The 21,545-nt window shown below is 39.1% G+C and overlaps 1 protein-coding gene across 8 annotated transcripts in view; it reads right to left on the reverse strand.

Moving 5' to 3' along the window:
* The window catches only part of TMEM39A (transmembrane protein 39A), a 37,291-nt gene that overhangs the window by 9,093 nt on the left and 6,653 nt on the right, over positions 1-21,545 (reverse strand). For 7 of the 8 annotated variants that reach the window (XM_023213964.3, XM_023214000.1, XM_023213936.1 and 4 more), the window contains exons 3-5: positions 19,880-20,102; positions 13,824-13,907; positions 8,171-8,325 (exon numbers count right to left, since the gene is read on the reverse strand). In XM_023213964.3, the coding sequence (XP_023069732.1) occupies positions 8,171-8,325; positions 13,824-13,907; positions 19,880-20,102 (462 nt within the window). The remainder of the gene's footprint in view (positions 1-8,170; positions 8,326-13,823; positions 13,908-19,879; positions 20,103-21,545) is intronic. The other variant, XM_023213992.1, reaches the window with a different exon arrangement.

A 21,545-nucleotide genomic window follows, 5' to 3' on the forward strand; every position in this document is an offset into this window, starting at 1 on the left:
TAGCAATTTTTAAAGATACAGTAGTATTCTCAGGCCGGGCGCGGTGGCTCAAGCCTGTAATCCCAGCACTTTGGGAGGCCGAGACGGGTGGATCACGAGGTCAGGAGATCGAGACCATCCTGGCTAACACGGTGAAACCCCGTCTCTACTAAAAATACAAAAACTAGCCGGGCGAGGTGGCGGGCGCCTGTAGTCCCAGCTACTCGGGAGGCTGAAGCAGGAGAATGGCGTAAACCCGGGAGGCGGAGCTTGCAGTGAGCCGAGATCCGGCCACTGCACTCCAGTCCGGGCGACAGAGCCAGACTCCGCCTCAAAAAAAAAAAAAAAAAAAAAAAAATAAAAATAAAAAATAAAGATACAGTAGTATTCTCATATAGAGATACCATAATTCACCCATTTCTCTCTTGTTGGAAACTTAGGCTGTTTCTTATTTTCCACTACTATAAATAACAATGTGATAAGGATTTTCCTAACACATGTGTTTACATCTGGTCATTTTAGTACAGCTTGTTCTTCACTTCAAATGTCCCCTTCTTAGTAGGGGGCCCTCCTGCCTCCCTACTGTATCACTCATCCCACTCCCACAGGCGACCCTAGTTCTCCTTTCCTGCTTATTTTTCTCCACAGATCTTACGATATTTATTCTATTTTTAACTTTGGGGCAGTTTTGGTGTTTTCTTTCTGAGTCATTCTAGAAGTACAAATGAATTTTTAAAAGTAAAATTACTTGGTTAAAGAAGTGAGTATTTTTGAGACTTTTGATAACTTCTTATAGTATTCCAACTGTTGGTTCCTTAAAAGTTTTTAAAATACTTCAAGTCCTCATTAAGTAATTTCCACATTGTGACCTAGGTATTATAAATTAAATGCTCATTTTACGGACATAAATTCAGATATGAAAAATAGCAAATAAAAAGATATTTAGGGCCAGCCACAGTCCCTCACGCCTATAATCCCAGCACTTTGAGAGGCCAAGGCGAGTGGGTCACCTGAGGTCAGGAGTTCAAGACCAGCCTGGTCAACATGGTGAAACCCTGTCTCTACTAATAATACAAAAATTAGCTGGGTGTGGTGGCACATGCCTGTAATCCCAGCTACTCAGAGGCTGAGGCAGGAGAATCACTTGAACCTTGGAGGTGGAAGTTGCAGTGAGCCAAGATCACACCACTGCACTCTAGCCTGGGCAACAAGAGCGAAACTCCTTCTCAAAAAAAAAAAGATATTTAGTTATACATTTTATTACAAACTGAACAAATGACACTTATCCATAGTTTTCTACACAGGGAGAACAGATTTTACTTGTAACTAATTAAGAACATTCTTAGCATTAGCCCTGGGATCCACTGTGAATGTGTCCTTGGGAAGACAAGAGTGGGAAGGGATACAAGTATTAATTCTAATTTTTTTTTGTTTTTGAGACGGAGTCTCACTCTGTCACCCAGGCTGAAGTGCAGTGGTTCCATCTCGGCTCACTGCAAGCTCCACCTCCCTTTTCACACCATTCTCCTGCCTCCGCCTCCTGAGTAGCTGGGACTATAAGGCGCCTGCCACCATGCCCAGCTAATTTAAAAAAATTTCTTTTAGTAGAGACGGGGTTTCATCGTGTTAGCCAGGATGCTTTCAATCTCCTTACCTCATGATCAGCCCGCCTCAGCCTCCCAAAGTCCTGGGATTACAGGCATGAGCCACCACACCTAGCCTAATGCTAATTTTTATTTATTTATTTATTTTGAGACAAGGTCTTACTCTGTCACCCAGACGAGTATAGTAGCGAGATTATGGCTCACTGAAGCCTCAACTTCTTGGGCTCAGGCAATTCTCCTGCCTCAGCCTGCCAAGTAGCTGGGACTACAGGCGCATGCCACTACACGCAGCTAATTATTTAATTTTTGGTATAAACAGGGTCTTCCTATGTTGCTCAATCTGGTCTTGAACTCCTGAGCTCAAGTGATCCTACCGCCTGGGCCTTGCAAAGTGCTGGGACTACAGGTGTGAGCCCCCACACCCAGTCAGAGATAGAAGTATTAGACAGAAAACTCTCATATGTGCATATTTGTGATGGCTACAGCAGGTCATCATAAGTTCAATGTTGCCAAAACACAAGCTGCATGTGTAGGTGTAGGGATGGGGATAAGAGGCTGGAGTGTGTGGTAGATTGCAATGATGGCCCCAATTCTTTACCCTTCTTTGTAGTCTCACTGCCACATAACTGCATGGCCCTCATTCTATGGGTGAGGTGACCTGCCCTATCCCCATACTGGGCTCTACAATGGAGGGCTTTGTAAGGTAAATAAAGTAATTCATTAAAGGATTTTAAAGAGGGTTACTAACATCATTAAATTTCTCATTGTGAAAATCATTCTAGCTACAATAAAAACGAAATGGAGGAGAACAAGAATGGATTATCAGAAGACCAGAAGAAGGTTGATAATGCAATAGTAAAAACTACGGAGAGCACTGGACCAATTCAAGACACACTTAGGAACCACGATTGTTAGACTTTAGACTAATTTACCCTAATGGGAAACTATTTGAGAACCAAAGGGTGAAAAAAAGAGGCCAAAAAAGGGCTTTTTTCTTATTTTAACCTATGAATAAACAGGAAATTAAATATGTTGCTACTGTCGTAATCTAGTATTTTAAATTTCTCGCACTTTCGATTTTTAAATTGAAGTTTAGATAAAAGGTAGATTATACAACTTCTTAAAAGTAAAGAAGGCAAATACAGGCAGACCTCATTTTATTGCATTTCACTTCACTGCGCTTCCCAGACACTGTATTTATTATAAACTGAAGGTTTGTGGCAACCCTGCATCAAGCATATCTGGGGGTACCATTTTCCAAAGTGCTCACTTTGTGTCTGTCATATTTTGATAATTCTCCCAACATTTCAAACTTTTTCATTACCATTACATCTGTTATGCGAAATGTGATCTTTGATATTACTATTGTTATTGTTTTGGGGCACTACAAACTGCACCCATATGAGAGAGCAAACTTTAATGGATGAAAGTGTGTTCTCACTGCTCCATCAATGAGCCAATCCCCTCTCTCTCCCCCTCACGTCAGGCCTCCCTATTCCCTAAAACACAAGAATATTGAAATTAGGCCAACTAATAACCCTAAATGGCCTCCGAGTGTTCACATCCTACCACCTTTAAGAATTATGCAAAATCTACTCTGCCAATGCTCTAGAAATAGAACAACATAATCTGGATGACAGCACATCTGTTTACAGCATGGTTTACTAATAAACTCACTGTTGAACCTACTGCTTAGAAAAAAGATACCTTTAAAAATATTATGTACGGCTGGGTGTGGTGGCTCAAGCCTATAATCCCAGCACTTTGGGAGCCTGAGGCAGGACAATCACTTGAACCTGGGAGGCAGAGGTTGCAGTGAGCTGAGATCATGCCACTTCATTCCAGCCTGGGCAACAGAGCGAGACTCCAACTCAAAAAAAAATACTTACTGCTCACTGACAATGCACCTAGTCACCAAAGGCTCTGATGGAGATTGTTTTTATGCCTGTTAACATAGCATCCATTCTGCAGCCATGGATCAAGAAGTAATTCTGATTTTGAAATCTTAGTATTTAAGAAATACGTTTTGTAAGGCAAAACATATTTCTGCATTAAACAGAGATTCCTCCAATGGATCTGGGCAAAGTAAATTGAAAACCATCTGGAAAGAATTCACCATGCTAAATGCCATTGAGAACATCTGTGATTTATGAGAGGAGGTCAAAATATCAACAGGAGCAAATCTGGAAGAAGTTGGTTCCTACCCTCATGGATGACCGAGAGGTTCAAGACCTCACTGGAGAAAGTAACTGCAAATGTAGTAGAAAAAGCAAGAGAACTAGATAGAAGTGGAGCCTGGACCGGGTGCAGTGGCTCACGCCTATAATCCCAGCACTTTGGGAAGCCAAGGAGGCTGGATCACTTGAGCCTAGGAGTTCGACACCAGCCTAGGCAACATAGCAAAACCCCAACTCTACAAAAAAATAAAAATAAAAAAATTAGCCAGGCGTGATGGCACGCACCTGTAGTCCCAGCTACGTGAGAGGCTGAGGTGGGAGGATCACTTGAGCTCAGGACGGATGTTGCAGTGAGCCGTGATCATACCACTGCACTCAAACTTGGGCGAGAGTGAGACCCTGTTTAGAAAAAAAAAAAAGTGAAGCCTGAAGATGTGGCTGCATTCTCTCACGATCAAACTTAAACAGATGAGGAGCTGCTTCTTACGGATAAGAAAGTTGTTTCTTGAGATAAAATCTATTTCTGGTAAAGATGCTGTGAACACTGTTGAAATGACAACAAAGAATTTAGAATATTACATAAACTTAACAGTTGTTACAGCAGCAGCAGGGTTTGAGAGAAATTACTTCAATGTTGAAAGAAGTTCCACTGTGGGTAAAATATCATCTATCAAACACATCACATGCTACGGAGGTATGTTTCATGAAAGGAAGTATCAACTGATGTGGCAAACTTCAGTGTTGTCTTATTTTAAGAAAGTGACAAAGCCATCCCAACCTTCAGCAACCACCACCCTGATCAGTCAGCAGCCATCAACACTGAGGCAAGACTCTACCAGCAAGAAGATTACAACTCATTGAAGGCTTAAATGCTCATCAGCATTTTTTAGCAATCATGTATTTTTTAATTAAGATATGTACTTTTAAAAGACATAATGCTATTGTGCACTTAATAGAATACAGATAGTATAAAGCTGGGCATGGTGGCTCACCTCTGTAATCCCAGCACTTTGGGAGGCCAAGGCAAGAGGATCTTAAGCTAGGAGTTCAAGACCAGCCTGGGTAACAAAACGAGACCCGATCTCTACAAAAAAATCTAAAAATTAGCCAGGCACGGTAGCACACGCCTACAGTCCCAGTCCCCTAGGACTGCTTGAGCCCAGGAGGGCAAGGCTGCAGTGAGCTGTGATTGCACCACTGTACTCCAGCCTGGGCAACAGAGCAAGACCTTGTCTCAAAAAATAAAATAAAATAAAATAGACTACAGTATAGTGAACACAAAACTTTCATATGCACTAGGAAATCAAAAAATTGACATGACTTGCTTTATTGCAATATTCGCTTTATTGCAGCAGTCTGGAACAGAACTTACAATATCTCTGAGGTATGCCTGTATGTTTAAAACTAAAATGTATTTAAATTACATAATTATTTCATTGTTTTAAGGGGTGTGGAGAGCCTCTAAGAATAAGTTTCTTGATATACTTAAATTGAAACAGAAAAGTTCGCTAGCCATCTTGATGATGGTAATCCTCTTAAACTTGGCCAAAATGTTCCTCAATATATCTATAATTAGCCTTTCAAATCAGATATGGTTAATCTTCTCATTTAACCAGTAAGGAGAATGACTAAACATTTATTTTCAACTCAAATAGCTGAAATATTAATCTATAAATATAGAAACAATTGATGTAAAATATATTCCTCATATGAAATCAGTCATGAAAAATGTTTGTGATAACTCATTTGTAGAAAACAAGGGTAATATTAATGAATTCAGTTGATGAGTGACTTAAATAACTGTTTAAACAATGTAATCAGACCTACCATAGTATAACCAATAGAAAGACTCTTCCTGTCATCTTTATTAGCACAATCTCTGATTATGACTTGATTTTATACTTTGTAATTACCCACATAAATTCACGCTAACACTTCAGCACCATAAATAATACAAAGCAATAATTCTCAAACTTGAGCATGCATCAGAATCACCCTGAGGGCTTGTTAAAACACAACTTGCTAGATCCTACTTTCCAGTTTCTATTTCAGTAGGTTTGGGGTAGATTCTGAGAATTTCTAACAAATTTGTAAGTGATGCTGATGCTGCTGTTCTAGAAACTACATTTTGAGAACTACTGATATAGTAATAAGACAAGGACTCTGGAATGAAAAAAAAAACCTTACTCCTCAGCCTGGGCAACATGGTGAAACCCTGTCTCTACAAAAAAAAAACAAAAAAAAAAGACCCTAAAAAATTAGCAGGGCATGGTGGTGTGCACATGTAGTCCCAGCTATTTGGGAGGCTGAGGTGGGAGAATCGCTTGAGCCTGAGAGGTCAAGGCTGCACTGAGCTGAGATCGCTCCACTGCACTCCAGCCTGGATGACAGAGCAAAATCCTGTCTCAAAAAAAAAGCAACTGTCTCTGGACAGTGGTGGGGTTTGATGGGAAAGTGGCATGATAGAATCTTGTGGAGTATGCATAACGCTCTGAACTCTTGATAGGGGATTAAGTCACACAGGTGTGTCCACATTTATCAAAACTCCATATACACAAGATTTGGGAATTTAATTTAATTTAATATTTATTTATTTATTTATCTATCTATCTATCTATCTATCTATCTATCTATCTATCTAAGACAGAGTCTTGCTCTTGTCGCCCATTTATTTATTTATTTAAGACAGAGTCTTGCTCTTGTCGCCCAGTCTGGAGTGCAATGGCACAATCCCGGCTCACTGCAACCTCCATCTCCTGGGTTCAGGTGATTCTTCTGCCTCAGCCTCCTGAGTAGCTGGGATTACAGACACGCACCACCAGGCCCTGCTAATCTTTTTATTTTTAGTAGAGACGGGGTTTCGCCATGTTGGCTGGTCTCAAACTCCTAACCTCAGGTGATCTGCCTGCCTTGGCCTCCCAAAGTGCTGGGATTACAGGCTTGAGCCACCACGCCTGGCAGGAATTTTATTTATATGAATTTAACTTCAAAAGAAAAAAAAGTTGTAAACAAATATTGAGCTCTAGTTAATGATACATACATGCTGAAGTATTTAGAGGGAAGCAAACTAAGGTCTGAAATTTAACTTTGAAATGCATCAAAAGTAAGATGAACTAATGGATAGAGGGATGGAGAGATGGACAGGTAAGTATTACACAATTATAGTAAAGCATTAATAGGCAGAATCATCTAGGTGAGGATTACACTGGCGATAGCTGTAAAATTCTTTCAACCTTGTTGAATGTTTAAAAGTTTTTGTAATAAAATGTTAGTTACAATCCTAATACATATACATGTCTACAGCACTTGAATATGGCATACAGTAGACCCTCTTACCTGCAGGAAGACATTCCAACACCCCAGTGGATGCCTAAAACCATGGATAGTACCAAACCCTACATACACTATGTTTTTTCCTATACTATATATACTTACATACAATAAAGTTTTAACTTATAAATTAGGTATAGTAAGAGATTAATAATAAAATAGAACAATTATAACAACATACTGTTTACAATTTCATGGATAGAAGATTCATTCTTACAATAAATCTTAGCAACCTCAGCATGATTTTTCGTCTTTCCTTATTAAGTCAAGAACTTTCCCTTTTCACTTAAAGGAAGCACTTTGCAGCTTTCCTTTGGCATCCCTAATTGTGAGCATAACTACACTTTGGAGCCATATTAAGTAAAATAAAGGTCACGTGAACACAAGTCCTGTGACACCACGCCAGTCCATCTAACAACCAAGGCCACTACTAATCAACTAATTGGCAGGTAGCATGCACGGCATGGACATGGTGGACAACAAGATGATTCACATCCTGGTGGGACAAAGTGGGATGGCGAGAGATTTCGCCATACTACTCAGAACAGCATGCTATTTAAAACATAATTTGTCATATATTTCTGGAAATTTCTATTTAATGTTTCTGGACCTTGGTTGATCTCAGGTAACTGAAACTTCAGAAATCAAAACCATGGATAACAGAGGACTACTTATTGTGCTTTTGTTACAGGAACCAGAAGATCAAAGTAATATGACCAACCAAGGGTAAGACTGGTTTTCAAACCACTGCATTCATCTAAAATTAACTACCGTTTGCCCAAATATAGATAGCAAGAGGGGCCTTTACTTGGTGAAGAGAGGTAATTAAAATATTCTCCACTGGCAAGATAGCCCGACATTTCAGGTTCCCCAGGAGTAGTCCTGGTTTATGCCTGTTGTCCCAGCTGTACTCCAGTTTAGAAAACAAATTATATGTTCACCATGCTCATGGATTTCCCAATTTTCCAAATGCTTCATTTATATTTGAAGAATTTCATTTTTCACTCTTTTATAGTATCGTTTACATGACCAAAGTATTTCTTAAGATTTACTAATGAATGGTAAAACTGGAGTACTCACGGGTAGCCAAGGAAAAGGAGATTGAGGACTGAATGGCTTCGAAAGAGATTGACGAGGGTCCAACAAAGTACCCATCCACACAAAGTGAGTAGTACCAAGCGAGCTGATATCAGAACCATGTAGTGAATCATTGATGCTGCACCTGCCTTAGTAGCCTGAAAGTTCGGAAGAACCGAAAGGAACATTTTATAAATTATCTTCTTCAAAAGTAGTGTGATTCAAGTAAGAACTTAATAGGTTCAGTGGAAGCTAAAATGTGTCTTTAAAAAATGAAATAAAAGAAAAACTGCCCCATCCCACTTTATCTTCATAACAATTGAAAATTCAGACTTCTCCAGGCACAGCTGTTTCCTTCTTGCACCCCGACAGTGCCATCTACAGACCTCTTTTAAGGTCTTATTATATCATCTAATTTGTTTACATTGAAACTTCTCAAAGTATGTTCCATGAATCATATTATTTTGTTCCATCAGAATGACCTGGGCTACTAATTGGACATGTAAACTCCTAACAACTTCACTCTCCAGGGATAAGGAATAAAGTCAAGCAACCTATATTTTAACAAGTTAACCAGTGATTTATTTATGTATTTATTTATTTATTTTTTAATTTTTTTTTTTGTGACGAAGTCTCATTCTGTTGCCGTCGCCCAGGCCAGAGTGCAGTGGCTCAATCTTGGCTCACTGCAACCTTCGCCTCCGGAGTTCAAGCAATTCTCCTACCTCAGCCTCCTGAGTAGCTGGGATTACAGGCATGCACCACCACGTCCAGCTAATTTTTGCATTTTTAGTAGAGATAGGGTTTTACCATGTTGACCAGGATTGTCTTGAACTCCTGACCTTATGATCCATCCACCTCCCAAAGTGCTGGGATTACAGGCGTGAGCGACTGTGCCCAGCCTGATTTTTTATGTACATAAACATGGAGAGCCACTAATTTATCTGTCTTACTTCCCACTAAACTATAAGGGCCTCAACAGCAGTAACAATATTTTTATTTTTCTTTGAATCCTCACCTCTAATCTGCTTGGTGAATTAATGTTTAATAAATGAGTGAAGTTTCAAAAAATAATCTAATCTTCTCTGACAGATCCCTATATAAATAAGTTTCTTTTTTAACTTTTACAAACATGGAAATAATGCATAATCACTTCCAATTCTTTTTATCACAGCTATTCAAATATGCTTCTTCAATTGCAAATCTTTAAAACCGACTAACTATAGTAAGTACTTGTCATAACTTACTCTGCAATGCCATTTTCTTTCCAAATTAACTAGGGAGAAGAGAATGAGCAAAATGTACGGGAAAATGGAGGATCCCCATAACCTCTAAGAAAGCAGTGTTGGAAACCAGAAAGGAGAAAAAAAGTATCTAGAGTCAACAGTACATGGTAGGGGATAGGAGCTTTTCAGTTTCCTCCTACATATCCATTTCTTAGTTTACAGATCATATTATGGAGTACCTATAACATATATGCAATATACTGTATACTGAATACTATATATAGAGAGAGCATATATATGTAATATATAGTTACTTTAAAATGCAAAAAAGCAGTTAAATAAATGCCATAATGAACGGCTTAAGCCTCAAACTATGGCTCAAGCTGTTCTCAGCCATAGCCTGGCACATAGCTTCACGTAACTCCCCTGATACATACCTTCATACCAATTTACCTCACATATCAAAGCTTAGTAAAGTTACTTAAGCTATTGGAGTTACTCCATTACCTCCTTCTCAAAAGTTCAGGGTTAGAAATAAAAAACACTGCTTCTGCCCAATGTCACCAGAGCACAGAGCTTGGATTTGTTGATTAATTTTGCCTTATTTCAGAGCCCAAGCTGCTAATCACTGTGCTATATAACAGACCCTTTACCAGGTCCTAGGGGCACAGTGGTAACCAAGACAAACAAAACCCCTGTGTTGATGAAGCTGACTAACCAAGAAAAACAAATATTAAACTCATATCTAATCATTTTTATAATTGTAATGAGTGCTATAGGAAGAGTAGGCTGCTATGGAAAGTAAACAACAGGAGATCCTATTCTAGAGATAGCTAGTGTTAATAAATGATATTTAAGCTGAGACCTAAAGGATAAGCAAGAGCTCGCTAGGTGAAGGGCAGAAAAATATTCATAACATTATGTTAATTTTAAAGTACAGGATATGAAACTGTATACAAATAATTCTCAAGTATATTAAAATAAATGTAAATATAAAATCTTCATATGCATACGAAGATCAGAAGAAAATATAGCAAAATGCAGTCTTTGACGGGGCGAGGTGGCTCACACCTGTAAACCCAGCACTTTGGGAGGCAGAGGCAGGTGGATCACCTGAGGTCAGGAATTTGAGACTAGCTGGGCCAACATGGTGAAACCCGGTCTCTACTAAAAATACAAAAATTATCTGGGCATGGTGGTGGGTGCCTGTCATCTCAGCTACTTGGGAGGCTGAGGCAGAAGAATCACTTGAACCCAGGAAGGGGAGGTTGCAGTGAGCCAAGATCATGCCATTTACAGCCTGGGCAACAAGAGCAAAACTCCATCTGCCCTCCATCCTGCAAAAAAAGTGGTCTTCAATAATGAGACTGTGAGAAATTTTTAAATGTCCTGCTTTATATTTTAGTGTTTTCCAAGGATTTTTTTCGATAAAATATACTACCTTCCTGTTTAGAAAAACAATTTTTAAAAAGAAAGTTGCTTCAGGTTGGTAAAAGAACAGCTAAATTTATTTCTAATCTTGTGAAGCAAGTACATAAGTAGAGTTAGCCTGGAGGTGAACAGGCAGAGCTGGCCTGGAGGTGAATAAACAGACTCTACCTACATGGAAAGGTAATCCTCTCTGAATAGCATTTCCATTTATGAATTAATTACCAGCAGCCTCTCCTTTAATATTATTGATCTTTCTCAGGGTAGGGATCCTTTCTGTGATATATGCAATAAAAGGAGGAAAACATATTTTAATGGAAGGAAGGAAAGATGATTTATGATAGGTTTTATCCAACTAATTTAGATATTTTAGGAAGAAAATCACTATACAGCTCTTATTTTAAATTTTTGAATAGGTAATACATTCACATCACTCAAAACACAAAACATGTAACAGTGCTTGTAGTGAAAAGCTTCCCACCTGCTGATCCTGTCTCCTAGCCACCAACTGTGCAACTGTTATTAGTTTGTATGTCCTTCTGGAAACAATTTATTCACATATAAGCAAATATATTTTGTTCCCTCCTCCTAATTTATTATTATTTTTTTTGAGATGGAGTCTCGCTCTGTTGCCCAGGCTGGAGTGCAGTGGCGCGATCTCGGCACACTTCAAGCTGTGCCTCCTGGGTTTATACCATTCTCCTGACTCAGCCTCCTGAGTAGCTGGGACTACAGGCGCCCGCCACCACACACGGCTAATTTTTTGTATTTTTAGTTTAACCGTGTTAGCCAGGATGGTCTCGATCTCCTGACCTTGTGATCCGCCTGCCTCGGCCTCCCAAAGTGCTGGGATTACGGGGGCGTGAGCCACTGCACCCGGCCACTCCTGTCTCATTTTAAACACTGTTCTGCACCTTGCTTTTTTCACTTAACACCTTGGAGGTCAATACATAAACACACCTTTATGTTTTCAATGGCTGTATGCTATTTTATTATGGAGATGTACCAAAATTATTTAAACATTCCCTTCCTGATGAACATTAAGTTACAGAATTATAACTTTGATAAAACCATGTTTAAATTTAGCTTAAGTATTCTGTTTCCATTAAAAACTGCAAGCCTTGGGCAGGCGCGGTGGCTCACACCTGTAATACCAGCACTTTGGGAGGCCAAGGTGGGTGGATCACTTCAGACCAGAAGTTCGAGACCAGCCTGGCCAACATAGTGAAACCCTGTCTCTACTTAAAAACACAAAAATTAGCTGGGTATGGTGGTGGGTGCCTGTAATCCCAGCTACTCAGGAGGCTGAGGCAGGAGAACCACCTGAGCCTGGGAAGCAGAGGTTGCATGAGCTGAGATGGCGCCACTGCGCTCCCGCTTCAACCTGGGTGACAGAGCGAGTCTCCATCTCAAAAAAAAAAAAAAAAATTGCAAGCCTATTCCAAGTAAGGCTATGCAAAAGCTGCTATACTACTTTTAGGCCATTTAAGTTATAATCTTTGCAGCAACAAGGTAGAAACCCCAGTTTTGAAGGGTTACACACGAACTGGGCATACTAACTAGACAGGTACAAGCAGCCATTTCCAAGTAACTGAAGGGATGAAACAAAATCATTTCCTATTTTAACAAATGAAAACATAAAATTCCATTGAGATCCTCTAAAGAAAGAACACACTTTCGCAATATACTGAAAAGTGAGTTTCTATTTTCATCCTCTAAATAAAAACTCTGAAAGAAAAGATTATAAACAGACGTTCCTACTGTGAAAAACAAGCAATCCTACTACCCGTGCTTTTTGGTTAACTTCAAATGGTTTTCAGATCTTGACTTAGTATTTCCAATTACTCTGCTTCCAGAAATAGGGTTCCTGAAAATCAGAGCTTACAAACACAGACTTTCCACATATGTTTTGGGAAAAACAAGTTGACTCTCAATTATTTGTGATTATAATAACTATTCATTTAAAATTTCACACTGAATTATAAATTCTAAGATTAAAATCATTAGCCACTTCAGCCAAATTAACATTTTTTGTTTTTGTAATCACAGGGCACAGGATAACAGTATTTTAAGACAGCACATTTCCCTTCCTCATTGGGATTTACAAATACATGAAAAATGAGGCCAGGCACGGTGCCTCATGCCTGTAATCCCAGCACTTTGGGAGGCTGAGGCAGGTGGATCACCTGAGGTCGGAAGTTCGAGACCAGCCTGACCAACATGGAGAAACTCCATCTCCACTAAAAATACAAAATTAGCCAGGCGTGCTGGTGCATGCCTGTAATCCCAGCTACTCGGAAGGCTGAGGCAGCAGAATCGCTTGTACCCAGGAGATGGAGGTTGTGGTGAGCCGAGACTATGCCACTGCACTCCCGCCTGGGCAATAAGAGCGAAACTCCATCTCAAAAGAAAAGAAAAATGATACCAATGGCTAGCTTTGTCAACAACTTTTAATGTTAAAAAGATCATTTAATATTCTCATTCTTTGTCATTCTGCTCACTAAACTTAGATTCTAATCTTCAGATTAATCCCATACAAATTCTGACAGTCACTGCTTTTTAAAAATTCTAAGAAACTCAAATAAATGTTTCTTGCTAATAATCTTCTCAAATGGTATATATAAACAGTATCAAGTGAATATTATCTGGAACTGAATGTTTTAGGTACAACTGTATGTGTATAGATAATACTTCATATTAATAGTTACCTGACATTCATCCTATTTTTAATAAAACTATTTACATTTTTAAAATTGTACTGAAAAACTCAGAAACAGAACATAAGCTCTGACCCTACAAAAGAATTTTCTAACAGTTTTTGACACTTGAATTTTAAAAAATTACATTGCAGGGAAACCTTTCTTAAAGTACTAGCAGAACTCACATGGGAGTAAAGTAATTTACTGTTTTATTAAACTGGAACTGGTCACATTTTCAACCTGCACCCATTCTAGTAACTAACTCTATCTACATGTGATAGAATATAGTGAATGAACTGTTACCTCTGAGATGAGAGCCCATACAAGCCTCCTCGCAAGCATCACTGTGATGAATGCTGCCAGATGATAATCAATGAGATGAAAATTCTACAACAGAAATAAATAACTAAATAACTACATCAGAAAGAAATATGATGTGTATTCAGCTGGCACTACTACAAGAATAGAGGTTTATCCCTCAAAAGATCTTCCTTAGATCACCATACCCTTACAGATTATGGGAATATGAGAGATCCTGAACAGACTATGTACCTTCTACTTCTCCTTTCACAACAAATTGCTTTAAGTTTTTAAACACTATTTTAAACTACCCGGAATGTATTCCTCTCCCTTTTCAAAAGTATTACTGTACTAAAAGGTAAAGATTGCAGCTTTGAGTTAACAAGTTATAACCTGCAGAATTATGGCAAGAATAATTTATATAAAATGTTATATTTATAATGTCTCAAAGTTAATAGATCTGTTGGGATTCACAGTCTTTAGAAGTTTCTGTTGTTGGTCTCTTATGCAAGCTTATGTTAATCTAATTGGGCGTCTACTAAACTCTGTAGTAGATGGTACATCAATTATACTCATTTAGTGTTTCTCTCTAGTTTGATTTAGAAGTATGCCTTACATTTGGTCTCGTCTATAAAATAATAGCATTTGCCTAGATGCTGTCTACAGTTCCTTCTAGGTCTAAATCTGTATATATAACTGTGGTAATAAGCAAATGAAAAGTCTTTAGCAACAATATCCCAGGAACCACCAAAATCAGGATGTATTTTCATTTTGATGATCAAAAGGTCTATAGGTTTCCACAATTCCTTCCAGAATGAAATGTTAAATTTCTCACTTAATTTAATAAATCTATACATGGCATACACAATGTGCCAGGTACTCTCCTTCACACTAAAGATACAGCATGGAAGATGACAGCCAAGGTTCCTGCTCTCCTGTCTTACTTTCCACTGTAGTGCGAGAGGGAAAGGAAATGGCAGAGATTACTATTCATTCCTTCTGCATCACCATAAAATTTAACTAGGCACTGACTCCTAGCCAACTAAAGGTTTATTTTCCAGCCTCCCTTGCAAAAACTACTTTTAGCCAAGGGATGAGTGAAAAAGTAATAGGCACAACTTCTAAGCCATACTCTTCTAAAAGGAGATGTCCCCTTTTCTCTTTTCTTTCTCCTTCCTGCTGGTCAGATATGATAACTGGAGTTGGAGTAACTACCATGGACCATGGTTTGGAAGAAGTATATCGGGGATGGAAGAGCAATATATACAAAGAGTCGCCATGCTGATGTTATATCATCCACCTAAACTTTTATTAAATAGAGAAATAAGTTTCTATTTTGTTTTGGTCACCTTGTTATGGCAGCTAAACCCATATCTTCAATAAATTTGTTTGGAGAAGCAGGGCAAGTAACGACAATAAACAAGCTCCCAAACAAAAGCATTTTAAATAGTTAAAACTGCTTGTAAGAAATAAAACAGTAACAAATAATGACTAAGAAGGAGGGAGGTGCAGAGCCCATTTAAATTGGTGGTTAGGGAGGTATCCCTGAGAGGATGGCATTTGGGCTGAGAGCTCAATGACAAAAAGGCACCTGGCATTTCAAGCTCTGGGGACAAAGGGCCCCAGACAAAAGAAAAGGCAATCACAAAAGCCCTAAGACAGGAAAATGTAGCCCAGTGTGTCTAAAAGGCAGCAAGAAGGCTGGAGTAAGATAATTACTATAGTGAGGCAAGATAGTTAAGAAGCTCTTGCTTTTAATTCAAGTGAAAAATGATCACAGACTGAACAGGGTGAGTAGCAATGGAGATGGAATGAAGTGGCCAAATTGAGTATACATTTTAGAAACAGAACAGCCAAATGTCAACAGAGTGGCTTGCCACTCCTTAGATCATTTCCTTTCCTCCCTCTCTAAGTATTATGGATTCTAACAGTATTTATCCCCTCCTATTTTTGGGACTCCTCCCTGCTCACCCTACTCCTCCAAAATAATGCACGCAGATTCACTCAACCCCTGGCTAATGTCTGGGTCTTATTAATGCATCACCAGTCCATCTAAGACATTTTTAAAAATCAAAACATTGGCCGGGTGCAGTGACTCACGCCTGTAATTCCAGCAATCTGGGAGGCCAAGGAGGGCGGATCACGAGGTCAGGAGATCAAGACCATCCTGGCCAATACGGTGAAACCCTGCCTCTACTAAAAATACAAAAATTAGCTGGGCATGGTGGCGCATGCCTGTAATCCCAGCTACTCGGGAGGCTGAGGCAGGAGAATTGCTGAACCAGGGAGTCGGAGGTTGCAGTGAGCAGAGGTCATACCACTGCACTCCAGCCTGGTGACAGAGTGAAACTCCGTCTCAAAAAAAAAAATCAAAATATTTAAGTGCCTAATACATCTTTTCGTTAAGCAAATCATGTTATAACCAAATCAATGAAAATGGTAATGTGGTTATGATTAACTCTTTGTAACCCAGAATATTTGATTAATCAGAGCCCTCTATTCCTATTCTGAATAATTTACTACTTCTAGCTTTTATGTTTCTTAGGGTTAAGACACATTCAGTTAATTGGTTGACAGCTAGAATACTTCACATATTCAGGTGTCCACATTTTCTTTTTGATATTAAGATCTTGGAATGGAAAAATAAAAACCTAATATATAAATCTGACAAAATTATTTTGAGTGTCTGACCCAGACACTCATAATAGAAGAAAACTTAAAAGACAGACCACATATTTGGGACAGAAGTCCTTGCTAGAGCCTCCTGGTCAGGTAACCACCTTCCACGCTTCAATACCTTCAGTGATGGGAAATAACTTGATCTTCAGCAGTCCATTCTATCTTTGAACAACTCACTGATACAGGCTCCTTTCAGATTCACAGGCTAAACTCATATTTGCTATTTCACATGTTACTCTTGGCTTCACAATCCAATTTTAAGCTTTGTGTTAGCAAAGATTATGTGCATCAGATAAGTGAGCAAATCTACTCTACAACCTCCGTTAAGTGTGCGTTCCTCTACTGCAGAGGTTGGAAAGCTAAAAATGACATTTCCAAACTTTCTTGCAACTCAGACTCTAGATATGATTTCGGTTCTGTCAACCACAGGCATCATATAAAACTTGAATTCAGAAGTGAGTGAAGTTAGGGGAAAAGAAACTCTCCTTTATATTGCCTAGCAAAAGGCATCCATTTTTGGTGGTAAGGGTCAAAGCAAAGGAAGCATTAATTCTGGAGTCAGCAGCTGTAGCAGCAGGTTCCTGATTATGACAAGAACACTGGCTCCCTCTGTTTCAAGGCAGTATTTGTAGGTAACTTTCTAAAGAGCTATAGTCAGATATGTTAGACTGGGCAAAGAACTCTTTGATGACACTGAAAATTCAACACATGAGAAGTTTCCAGGGGAATGTCAAATCAAATAGAAATTCTATAATGAACTACCCAAGAAGAACTTAAGGAATAAATACAGGACTAAAACAAGAAGTAAAGCACAGTAGACTGGTCTGGACTTGGGCACTCACTATGCCACTATGTGATTTTTGAACCAGTTTATAGGTCTTACATTCATTTATAAAATGGGAGTCATACAATGGTACCTACCCATTTTGTCTTACATTCATTTATAAAATGGGAGTCATATAATGGTACCTACTCATTTTTATAAAGAATAAATGAGATAATACTTGTAAAGAATTTACTAAATATTGGCCAGGCACGGTGGCTCACACCTATAATCCCAGCACTTTGGGAGGATAAGGCGGGCGGATCACAAGGTCAGGAGATCGAGAGCATCCTGGCTAACACTGTGAAACCCCATCTCCATTAAAAATACAAAAAAAAAAAAAAAAGGTAGCCAGGCACGGTTGCAGGCGCCTGTAGTCCCATAGTCCCAGCTACTGGGGAGGCTGAGGCAGGAGAATGGGGTAAACCTGGGAGGCGGAGCTTGCAGTGAGCTGAGACTGCGCCACTGCACTCCAACCTGGGTGACAGCGCAAGACTCCATCTCAAAAACAAAAGAAGAATCTACTAAATATTTTAATGCGTGTTTGTTACTGATTGACACTGTTAAGACAGTGAGTATTTATTTATATAACTATATACCTGGAAAAGGCCTTAAAGAATATCTAATCCAACTTCTTCTCTTTAAAACACCATGGCCAAAAAGGATGAACGAAGTACAGTTCCTAAACTCAATAAGCTCATAATCCGGGTAAGAAAGAAAGACTATTAAAAAAAAATTGGCACTAAATCATTGCAATTTTTCAATACAGAAACTGACATTCTTATCACATGATATTAAGTAGACAGAAGGTCAATATAGCAAGAAAATTCTTAATAGTTAATACCAGGAACAACCAAATGATACAAATATTTAAAACAAAAATTTTTATTCTCTTTCCATACTCTCTTAAGGATTTTGGCCCACATTTCCTTTCTATGTTCACCAGGCTAGGAAGGCTTTCTAATCTTTATTAGTCCCAAACACATATATAAGAAGACAATAGACTTCTTTCGCCTAGAGCATATCTCTATCACCCATTCAAATCTGCCATTGCCAACAACCTATCTGTCAAGTCATCTGACTAGCCTTAACAATACATACACTTACATTTTTTAATTTTATTATTATTTTTTCCTTTTTCTTTTTCTTTTTTTTGTTTTTGAGACAGGGTCTTATTCTGTCACCCAAGCTGGAGTACAGTGGCCACAATCGTAGCTTACTGCAGTCTCTATCTCCCAGGCTCTGGCAATCCTCTCACTTCAGCTTCCCCAGAAGCTAGGACCACAAGTGTGCACTATCACTCCCAGCTAATTTTGTTTATTTTTTATACAAAGTCTCACTATGTCACCTAGGCTGGTCTCAAATTCCTAGGCTCAAGCAATCCTCCTGCCTTCGCCTCCCAAAGTGCTGGGATTATAGGCATGAGCCACCATGCCCAGGCCTTACCAATATTTTTTTATATATCCATCTATGGTGAACCTTCTTTGCATCAAGACTATCACAGTACTCTTTTTTTTTTGAGACGGAGTCTCGCTCTGTTGCCCAGGCTGGAGTGCAACGGCTCAATCTCGGCTGACTGCAAGCTCCGCCTCCCAGGTTCACGCCATTCTCCTGCCTCAGCCTCCCAAGTAGCTGGGACTATAGGCACCTGCCACCATGCTCGGTTAATTTTTTGTATTTTTAGTGGAGACGGGGTTTCACCGTGTTAGCCAGGTCTTGATCTCCTGACTTCGTGATCCGCCTGCCTCGGCCTCCGGAAGTGCTGGGATTACAGGCGTGAGCCACCGCACGTGGCCCATCATGGTACTCTTAATAAATGGAAAGAGAACAGAAGAAATCTACAATATATTTTTATGTACCTCACCAAAGACAGCCAATTTCTCAATTTCACTTGTGTGACAGAACCCAATTTTATTTAAGTTCACTATGTACCCAGCTAAAGGACTATATTTAGCTTCTCTTGTAGTTAGGAGTGGACATGTGTGGAAATGATGCAAGCCTGGCCCATAAGAAACTCTCCTTTATATTGCCCTAAGCTCTTTCCCCTTCTGGCTGACAGGGATGGGTCACAACCACCTTAGAGGTCACATGGTGGAAGACAACAGAATCTCCATCAGCTTGGGTTCCCTGATTGATCACATGGAAGAACTCCTGGCAACCAGGACAACTGCCTCAGAGTTTATTTGTTACAGAAGCTACCATTATCCTAATTCAGCCATTAAAAGGGTAGAGTTGTTAGAATGTGTAGTAACACTGACATCTTATACTTACAAATTTAAAATGGTGTAGAGAAAACTAAATACCAAAACCTTTCTGTGATATTATAATAAATTACTTAAAATGTTTTCTGCATTTTCATTTACATTTTTACTTCCTCTGGTAGTACTTATATTTTAACAATCTTATGAAATTTTATTTCTGAAAGTAATCTGTGGTCTAGAAGAAAAACATTTTATTAAAAGAAAAATTACTAAGAAGAACAATTTCTACAGAAAGGCTTTCCAGGTAGTTTCTTGGGTAACTAACATGAGGAACTTAAAGGCTGAGTAAGACTTACCAGTGATGTACAAGAAGCAGGATGATTGTAAGGATACCACCACACTGTTTTATAAATGTTGATGTACTGAATGAAAAGAGCAACCAACAGGTAGATGAAAAAAAGGAATTCAAAGAGTAGGCTCCCATCCACAGGCAAGTCAGGAATTTGGCAATGACGAACAGGACCTGGGGTGATTAAGGCTGTGATAGGTGGGACTGGAAGGCCAATAGCACTACCATTCCTGAAAGAGAAAACTATGGTTAACTCAATGGTGATAACCTCCACTGTCACAGAACATAAAGGGCTCCTGCCATCTCCTCCATCTACCCCTTCACTGTTGGCTTTCTGCGCAAGACTCCTTCCGGGGATCCTCTTATCTTCTCCCTCCACACATTCTGTCAGTGATTTAAGATGCAGCTATGGCCTCCATTATTTCTTACATGATGAAGACTATAATTTCTCACCATACAGCTCACTGCTAAATTACAGACACATTATTCAAATCCCTACTAGACATCTCTGTGTTCTTCCCTCTTATAGTCCTGACCTTAGTTCATGGCCCACTCAGTTAGTTACCCACATCAGAAACCTGGGAGTCATATTAAAACTTTTCTTGGCCGGGCACGGTGGCTCACACCTGTAATCCCAGCACTTTCGGAGGCCGAGGCGGGCGGAACACCTGAGGTCACGAGTTCAAGACCAGCCTGACCAACATGGCGAAACCTTGCCTCTACTAAAAATACAAAAATTAGCCAGGCATGGTGGTGGACACCTGTAATTACAGCTACTTGGGAGGCTGAGGCAGAAGAATCGCTTGAACCTGGGAGGCAGAGGTTGCAGTGAGCTGAGAACGCACCACTGCACTCCATTCTGGGTGACAGAGCGAGACTCCATCTCAAAAAAAAAACAAAAATGAAAACAAAAAAAACTTTTCTTCTGCCTCTCAATGTCCAATCACTCTCTAAATCTCCTAGATTCCACTTTATAAAACTTTGTCCAAACTGTACCTTCCTCTTTAATCTCATTTGCTTTAGTTCAAGCATTCACTATTCTCACCTAAACTATTGCAGTAATCCTCCTATACTCAATTCCACTTTCACCAAACTCTCCAACCTGTTTTCAGGGATCTTTCTAAGGTAAAACTCTTAATAGTGTTACTCTTACCTAAAAACATTTAATGGCTCTCTACTAATAGTGGGGTAATAGCCAAAAATTTTTAGTAGCCCTAGGAGGTCCCTCAGCTTAACAGACTAGTTTCACCTCATCACTCCTTCACATGTACCCTATATGATACTTATGCTATTTGCTTTCTGCAACATACATGCTCTTCTTTTGCATATGTTATTCCCTTTAAATGTACTAATCACCTTCCATAATCACCTTCCTTAACTTCTCACATACATATTTACTGACAAAATCCTTCAAAACTTTTTTTACTCATTCTTCAAGATTTTTAAGCTACTCAAACACATTCTCTGTGAAGCTTATTCTACTCCATCAAAACTGATTCATCTCTCCTCTGTGCCACCATAATACTTAACTATACCTTTATTACTATACTTTTCATATTGTTACATAATTTTTTGTATACATCTATCTGTTGTCTACCAGATCATAATCTTAAGAACAGAGACTATACTCTTCTTAGTTCACTGCAAATATGTATCTTTAGGTTGAGAAGGCA

This window comes from Piliocolobus tephrosceles, chromosome 2, assembly GCF_002776525.5.
Source record: "Piliocolobus tephrosceles isolate RC106 chromosome 2, ASM277652v3, whole genome shotgun sequence".
Classification (NCBI taxonomy): Eukaryota; Metazoa; Chordata; class Mammalia; order Primates; family Cercopithecidae; genus Piliocolobus; species Piliocolobus tephrosceles.